Source organism: Onychostoma macrolepis, chromosome 04, assembly GCF_012432095.1.
Source record: "Onychostoma macrolepis isolate SWU-2019 chromosome 04, ASM1243209v1, whole genome shotgun sequence".
Classification (NCBI taxonomy): Eukaryota; Metazoa; Chordata; class Actinopteri; order Cypriniformes; family Cyprinidae; genus Onychostoma; species Onychostoma macrolepis.
Window position 1 is genome coordinate 27,407,610 of NC_081158.1, and position 8,930 is coordinate 27,416,539.

The 8,930-nt window shown below is 34.7% G+C and overlaps 1 protein-coding gene across 1 annotated transcript in view; it reads left to right on the forward strand.

The window, feature by feature from the left end:
- The window catches only part of arhgef39 (Rho guanine nucleotide exchange factor (GEF) 39), a 46,151-nt gene extending 37,588 nt beyond the window's left edge, over positions 1-8,563 (forward strand). The window contains 4 exon segments of the mRNA XM_058774092.1: positions 2,845-2,933; positions 6,193-6,319; positions 7,382-7,503; positions 7,731-8,563. Of these exon segments, the coding sequence (XP_058630075.1) occupies positions 2,845-2,933; positions 6,193-6,319; positions 7,382-7,503; positions 7,731-7,770 (378 nt within the window). The 3' untranslated portion in view covers positions 7,771-8,563.
- Positions 8,564-8,930: the final 367 nt, after the last annotated feature.

Genomic DNA, 8,930 nt, shown 5'->3' on the forward strand with positions numbered 1-8,930 from the left:
TTAGCTCAAAAGGGTGCTGCTTCTAAATACTGAGCAAAGGGTCTGAATACTTAGGACCATGTGATATTTCAGTTTTTCTTTTTTAATAAATCTGTAAAAATGTCAACAATTCTGTGTTTTTCTGTCAATATATATAAATATAAAAAAAATAAATAAATAAATGTCTTGACCAGTCCATCACCTTTACCCTCAGCTTCTTTAGCAAGGCAGTGGTCGTCTTGGAGGTGTGTTTGGGGTCGTTATCATGTTGGAATAGCAGGGAGGGGATCATGCTCTGCTTCAGTATGTCACAGTACATGTTGGCGCTCATGCAGCCCCAGACCATGACACTCCCACCACCATGCTTGACTGTAGGCAAGACACCAGTTTATCTTGGTCTCATCAGACCACAGGACATGGTTCCAGTAATCCATGTCCTTAGTCTGCTTGTCTTCAGCAAACTGTTTGCAGGCTTTCTTGTGCATCATCTTTAGGCTTCCTTCTGGGATGACAGCCATGCAGACCAATTTGATGCAGTGTGCGGCGTATGGTCTGAGCACTGACAGGCTGACCCCCCCACCCCTTCAACCTCTGCAGCAATGCTGGCTGCATTCATACGTCTATTTCCCAAACACAACCTCTGGATATGACGCTGAGCACGTGCACTCAACTTCTTTGGTCGACCATGGCGAGGCCTGTTCTGGGTGGAACCTGTCCTGTTAAACTGCTGTATGGTCTTGGCCACCGTGCTGCAGCTCAGTTTCAGGGTCTTGGCAATCTTCTTATAGCCTACTACACCATCGTTATGTAGAGCAACAATTCTTTTTTTCAGATCCTCAGAGAGTTCTTTGCCATGAGGTGCCATGTTGAACTTCCAGTGACCAGTATGAGAGTGAGAGCGATAACACCAAATTTAACACACCTGCTCCCCATTCACACCTGAGACCTTGTAACACTAACGAGTCACATGACACCGGGGAGAGAAAATGGCTAATTGGGCCCAATTTGGACATTTTCACTTAGGGGTACAGGGCTCGCAAAATCGCTAGCCCGACGTCCCGGGGCTATTGTGTTTTCCAGTCGGGCTGCCAAAATATATCACTGCCCTGCCCAACGGGCTACCTTGAATACAGATCTCCCGCGGGTCCTTAAAAACTCTGAAAGTGAGTTGTATCAAAATTAAGGCCATAAAAAGTTTTAAATGCATTAAATGGTATAAGAAATGTCTTAATTATAATTTCAAGAGGTCTTACAGTTGGGGACGGAAAGACATGAGTCGCGATACAGCAGGATTAAACTTCAAAAGGCAACGATGTCATTGAATAAATCAAGTCAAAACGCGGCGCGGATGTCTTTATGTGAATGTATCTGAAGGTAACTGACTGTCCTCAGAAACGTGTCGTTGGCATTTTAATTTCATTTTACCTATAATTCCTGATAAAGCAGCGTTTATGAGCGCGGAGCTGCTTTGTGTACAGCGTTTCCGGGGAAACCGCAATATTTCAGCGCTCCTAAAGCGCCACTTCATGGCAGAGAATGAATTTGCATTTCCAAATAGCCTTTCTTATTGTTTATGGTCAGATCAATGCAAATATCAACTCATGTTTTTACGCATCAAACACAGAGTTGTAAATGAGAAAGAAATCGATGTGCCTTCTAAAAATCTAAACAATTAAGACAGTAATATTTATACGTTTTAAATTAACATAATTTATATGCTTGATTTATCCCTTTTCATAAAAACTGTCTATAGCCTGAAACACTGTTGTATAAGATTTTTGTTTTTGTGAAAACCTGTATCTGAACTGTAAATCATCTAATTTTATGGCTCAAAACTGTATGTTACCATAGACATTGTCCAACCCCGCTCATTCTGTGTTCATTTTACTTATGCAGCTCTTAAAATGGGTCATAAATTTCCTTAAATATATTTTTTTAAATTCTGCAGATACCATGTAAATAGTGAAATAAAATTCCTTCCTTCATATTAGTTGATATTTGTGTATTGAAAATATTTTTGATTGACATTTAAACTCCTATCTGATTTTCTATATTTAAATTTTTTTTAAAAAATCAAATAAAATAGTAATTTTTTAATTTGGGCTAGTTAAATTAATTTTCGGGCTACCAAAATCTGAAGAGTACCTGCCCGAAGGGCTACCAGGGATTTTGAAATTTTGCGAGCCCTGGGGTGTACTCACTTTTGTGGCCAGCGGTTTAGACATTAATGGATGTGTGTTGAGTTATTTTGAGGGGACAGCAAATTTACACTGTTATACAAGCTGTACACTCGCTACTTTACATTGTAGCAAAGTGTCATTTCTTCAGTGTTGTCACATGAAAAGATATAATAAAATATTTACAAAAATGTGAGGGGTGTACTCACTTCTGTGAGATACTGTGTGTGTGTGTGTGTATGGTATTGTAAACCTTTCGTTCTGCATGTGTGTTGACTTGACTTTCATGTGGTTGACAAACATTTTTCAAATATTGAGGAGTTTTGTTAAAATACATAAGGCCAACTTTTTAAAAATTGTAATTCTTTTAATGAAGCTTTTTTTTTTTCTTCATTATAATATCAGGACTTACCTGATATTGTGCTTGAGTTTATCAAAAGTTATTTTTAATTGAGAAATTAAAAATCATGGCCATCATAGAAGAGGTGTATTGCATTTTTAATGCATTTCTGGATAAATTATTATATGATATGAGCATCTTTCATTGATCCTTATGCCTAAGAGACAAATGTTTGATCAGTCGACAAATGGTCCCACCAAAATCACTGCTTTTCAGTATCCTTCACCAGTTTCTATCATACATAAACTCTCAATCTCCTCCTCTAACTGAATATTTTCTCTCTTCTAGTTGACCTTCGCCAGGGCCAAACTGCTTTTAATGTCCGATGATCAGGGGGACATTAACGATTGGTACCGTAGCCTCTGCTTGACTGTTGGGTGAGTTGATCTGTCTACACGGGCATACTCAAAAATCAGCTCCTAAAAAAAACTAAACTTTTTAGGTGACCAGCCCTAAAAAGTCACTCCACCTAGGTTTTGAAGTTAAAACATCAACACAGCTCATAATCATCAGCCTTTTACGCTGTAGTCAGTGTTAGCATAACATCAGTGCCCGTTACTCTCTCATAGGACCTGAGGGCAGGGCGATGGTTGACATGGGGCGAGCTCGTCACAGGGGACAGTCCCAGCTCTCAAGGCTAGGCTAATTAGTTTAGCACTGTCTGAGTGATTGGGAGGGACAGACTGTCACCTCATGCCATCTTCATAGTGGAGAGCTCCTCACATGTGGCCTTCTGCCCAACCTACAGGCCCAGGGGAGCACAATTAGAGACCGAGCTGGACAGGTTGTGGTGGCTGAGGTCAGAGGTGATTGCTACTGTATGAGGGGGAACACTATGTGTTTGGGAAAAAGAAAGCTGTTCTACTTGTAAAATGGAGTCCGGTACTTTTTTTTTTTTGGACATTTTGTAATTAATATTCTGATGATTGTGTATTTTTCTGTAAGTCCTACCCTTTAATTATTATTTTTATTAGTAATCATTATTATTATTATTATTTTAATATTTAAACATTTAAAAAAATTATCACATGCATATTATACATTTTACCCTCATTTTTATTTTTATTTTTTAAAATGCATGTATATTCTTTTTGTTTTCTTTGAATTCAACTTTTTATATTATCTAGACAGCTGTATTACCTTGACATTTTTGACTGTTTGCTGCCTTAAAAAAAAATCTAAATTATTTTTAATTTAGAAAATTACATAGAAGTGGTGTATTCAAGTCATTGCTTTAATAATGTGAATTGTTCATTAAAATGCGTCATGTGTTGACCGTTATGCCTAAGAGACAGATGTATGTTCAGTATACATTTTGTCCTCATTTTATTTTATTTTTTTTCCTTGAGGTCCAGAAACCTAATTTAAGTTTTCCATTATTCTTAGGCTGTTTTCCTCCTCTCTGACATGTATAATTAAACAAGTCCTTTTTTATTATATTACTTTGCTTCACTCATTTATTACTTGCTCGCAGGCCCAATATAATTTTTAAGCATCCAATCCTTCAACACGTTTAATAGAACAGGTTCACAAAACAATCTGCGCATAAACTGTTAAGATTGGACTGAAAAAAATCAGGGAGCATCTTAAATATAAATCTTAAACTCCTGGGTTTGCAGAGCTGTAGGTGCTACACAAGGCCTCAAACAGTCATTATTGCAGTTTAGTTTCAATGAATGCTCTTTGAGTTCTGAAAGTTTAAACAGTATGTTTAAATACAATTTGTTGACTCAACTGTTTAATTGAATGTTTAATAGAGTTTTATGGTATTTCAAAAGATCAAGCAAAATGTATCATCATTTGCCCCCTTTAATTGTGGGATCCATTACTCTTGTGTCCTTTTTTAATTACCTTCATATTTGACACAAGCCATGTCACCGATCCGTGTCACATGACTTAAAATTGCCTTGCTGATTCTATTCGTTCCCCTCCATGATTATCTGTAATGCAAATGTAATCGTTTCCTTTCATGAAATGCTATCAGATTCCCGTTATTGATACAGTATTATGTTTTTGCTATTGCTTGTGGTTGGGAAATACAATCCATGAGCTTATTTTCAGTTGTTGCATACCAGTAATCTTAATGCCACTGATTATTGACTTGAAGCAAGATCACAAACATATCGAGGCCCTTAAGGCCGTCTGAAACTTAAGAGCACATCATTCCCTCCAATTTCCTTTGCCATATGCCTAGAAATCAGCATCACTAAATCGGGGATTCAAATAAGTTAGTATAATATATTTTCCATCTGAGTGGTTTTAATTGTAATATTTGTGATGGGTTTTTTTCTCATTGAGGAATATTGTTATACGAGATGAACGTGGTTTAGGTTTCACACACACATATATGCAGATACACACCAATACTAGTTGTTGGCCAGGGGACTCAATCAGTTTGCAATCGATGGTTTCGATGACATGAGGTGAAAGCGGCTGGAGCCTTATGACAAAACTGAGCATCTCATATCAAGGCAGATCCGCTCAACTCTATGGTCAGATAGACGTCTCCTATACAAACCAAATACTTCCCTTTCATGTCATCAGAAAAAAACACACACAAATATCCTGCGCTATAGACACAGTGTCTCCTGTGTTGGATCAAAAATGATCAGTGTGTTTTAGAGGACTATAATTCAGAACATTTTTGAGTTGCTGTGTATTCTCCTAGTTTTGATTTAGTTACTCTTTCCCGGATTCAAACACTTGTCACTTTCTCTCATTTTCTTTCTTTCTTAAAATAATATTAAAAGAAAGACTAACTAATAATGATAATATTAAGACGGTGTGTTGTTTTTATTCCTTTTTTTAATATTTTTATTTTTCTTTTTAAGACTTTTTGAATTATCATTCTTCTACTGATTGATATTGAATCATAAAAAGATTATGTACTCTTGGTCCACGAGTCAAATACCATAGTGAAAATATCTGTTTATTTATATTTTATTTTTTGCATTAATCAATAATGCATGTAATATGCATTATTTTATTTATTTATTTTTACTTTTTTTTTATATTTCTCATACTTTTTTGTTTCTGTTGGACACATTTTTTATGCCACTTTCTTAACCCTACAATTCATATGTGTGTCTAAATTATAATTTAAATGTTAAATAATTTTTTTTTTTTTATAACAAGTAGTGTTATTTTGTCCTGTAATTTCAGCCCCACATACTTTATACATTTTAAGGGGGGAAATTAAGCTGCTTTATATTTATATTTTTTGTGGTTAAAGGTCATTTAAAAAAATATTTTTGGCTAAACTATACCTCTAACGCAGCAAAATTATACACAGTCATACCAAAAAATAGCTAAAAATGCAAATAACATGTTCAAATTCAGTTTGTGAAAGTAGTTGATACTTTTTTGGATTTCATCTCAAAACCGCAGTCATGAGCTGGAACATTTTTTATACAAGGTACAAATATAACACGTCTCAGTGTAACACGAGTTGGAGCTTGAAGAGGTGGTCTGAGTTTGTCATCTGTATTAAAATGTCAAGATTAGCATCAGGTATGACATGAAAGAGGAGCTAATGATGTAGTTTCATACTCCAGCTTCTTGATTCCTGTTTAAATGACTGATCTTAATGTCTTCCCTGGTTCAGTTGATGACAGATGGTCTCGTTTTCCATCCCAGGCAGCTGAAGTCAAAGAATACAGCGGTGCACAGGAGAGACGAGCTGCGTAGGAAGCCAATCAGATCAGTTCCAGACAGTCAGAACACTCCAGAGCTGCAGCAAACACGTGGAATAAAAAGAACCATGGTGGGTTGTTGCTTCAAGTTTAATTACAATTAATGTTAAAGTTCTTAACTAATGTTATTAGTCAATTAAATTATGCATAGGCTATTCTAAAGTCTGAGGCTTTCTTTTTTTTTATAAATATGTAATTTTTCTAATTTAATGATATGTATGTAATTTAATATTTATGTATGTTTGAAATCCTAAAACATATTATTTTTTTCCTGGTTTGAAGGGATAAATCACCTAAAAATGAAAATTTTGTCATCATTTACTCACCCTCTAGTTGTTCCAAACCTGTATGTTTCTTTATTTTGTTGAGCACAAAATAAGATATTTTGTAGAATGCTGGTAACCAATCAGTTGATGGTAGCCATTGACTAGTATTTTTCCCATACTCTAGAAGTCAATGGCTACCGTCAACTGGTCACCAGCCTTGTTGGTTACCAGCATTCTTCAAAATATATAGTGTATAGCATATAGTTAAGTATAAAATATATTGTATGTATAAAATGTATAGTTTTGTGTGTGTGTGTGTATGCTTGTGCTCAACAGAAGAAATAAACTCTTAAAGGTTTGGAACAACTGGAGGGTGAGTAAATGAAAAAAAAAATGTTCATTTTTGGTTGAACAAAATTTTCAGATTTCCCTGATTTTCAGACTTTTGTACGCCACTGTTCTTAATCTAATTTTTATATATATATATATATATATATATATATATATATATATATATATATATATATATATATATATATATATATATATATATATATATATTGGAAAATACACTGTTGTTTATAAAGGAAGAAATATCAAATATTTATAAATAGTGTGGGAAAAAAGAATATGGAAATAAATAATGTAATAATGCAAAATTCATTATTTCTAGGCCACTAATCGTTTAAACAAAATTGTGAAATTTTAGAATTAATATAAATTCATTACAAAAATCAGTTTTCATTGTTAATCTAATCATATAATTTATACTTATTTAAATGTTATATAATTTTTATTTATATTAATTTATATTGTATATGTTTTCACTTTTCATGCACTTAAACATCTTTGGTTTCTCTAATGCAGATGTTGGATGAAGAGGTTCGGGAACACAGAGAGGGTCATAGCAGCAGCTCCATCCCTTCAACAGGGGAAAGCGGCTACAGCGCCACCAAGAGGCAGAAGTCTAATGAAGCTCCTGCTGCGAGGTAGTTTTACTGCATCATTTCATGTTATCAGACTCTGATAGAACAATACTGTTCCATCTCTGTTGTCTTAACCAGTACATTATTTACCTAACATTTGCAATACACAGCTTCTGTGACGATTGCCTTTGATGGTCTGAAGAAAGTCTTTTTATGCTGTGTGTATATATAAAACATGTACCTGCAATAGAAATTTGAATAGCATAATAATGCTCACATTGTTAATGCAGACCACAGGAGTCTTCAGGATCAAGCTGCGTCATACTGTGAGGAGGTTCATGTTCTGAAAACAGCTGAAAGATCTGCCCACAGATGGAAGGAGCAGAGGTGATTTAGGATGAATTCAATGCAATACTGCATTTTTTTCCATATGCCAAAGAATATGGTGCAATGCAGGCTTATTGCTTTTAAGCATTTAAGCATTTACTGTTCACATTTTAAAGGTTTTTATACTGAGATGTCTTACTATTTAAAGTGTAATTCAATGCAGAATCACTCAGTTATCACCAATAATGGTCAAAATCTAACAAAAGATACACACACACAAAAACATCATGTATAGTAACAGAATATTTATCTAGTCACCAACTCTGAATATACATCACTATATAAGCAATGCTATTTTTGCAATGCACATTTTTAATATGAAATAATTTAGTGCAATATGATTTTTTGGTTTGCATGAGATTTTGCTCTGTTATACACTGGAACAAAAGGGAAAACTGGTATTTATATATACTGAATGTTTTAATTATTGCCTACTCTGCAATACTTAATGCAAATATATATATATATATAATTTTTTTTTTTTTTGTCTGCTTGTCTTAAACTTTTACTGTTAGATCAATTTAGTGGTGTAATTGTTTCTAACTCTGTTACACTGGTCAATATTATATTTTGCATGTGAATTAATAAAAGCTCAGTGATTTGCAGTGATTCGTTTTAACTGTTCATGCTCTGGTCAACACTGCCCTCTTCTGGAACATTGCTGATCGCTCAAGTCTCACATGCATTGAATCCAATGCTAGAGTTTAAGTCTGGAATTGAAGTCTGTTAGAGAGAGTCGTTGTAACATCAGTCGTAGGTTTTTATCGGAATATGGGTATATTTAAGTATTATTAGGTCTATATTTGTTAATTAATGTTTAGAGTATTTGTTAATAGTTATTGCCTTGGTTCCCACATTCATGAAAATCCTGGAAATATAAGGGAGTTTGAAAACTGATTTCCAGGTCATGGTAAAGTCAGAAATGTCTGTAGTAAAGTATCAGTGTTCCTGCTGTCCTGTATGAAATATGAAAGTTCAGTTGGCCACATGGTGGCAGCACACTGCTTTTTGTTGTTATTTCATAAAGTAGGCCATCGAATGCAGGTGGTGATGAGAGCGCTGACCCTGTCTATGTTTAGACTCGTATGATGTTACTTATGTCG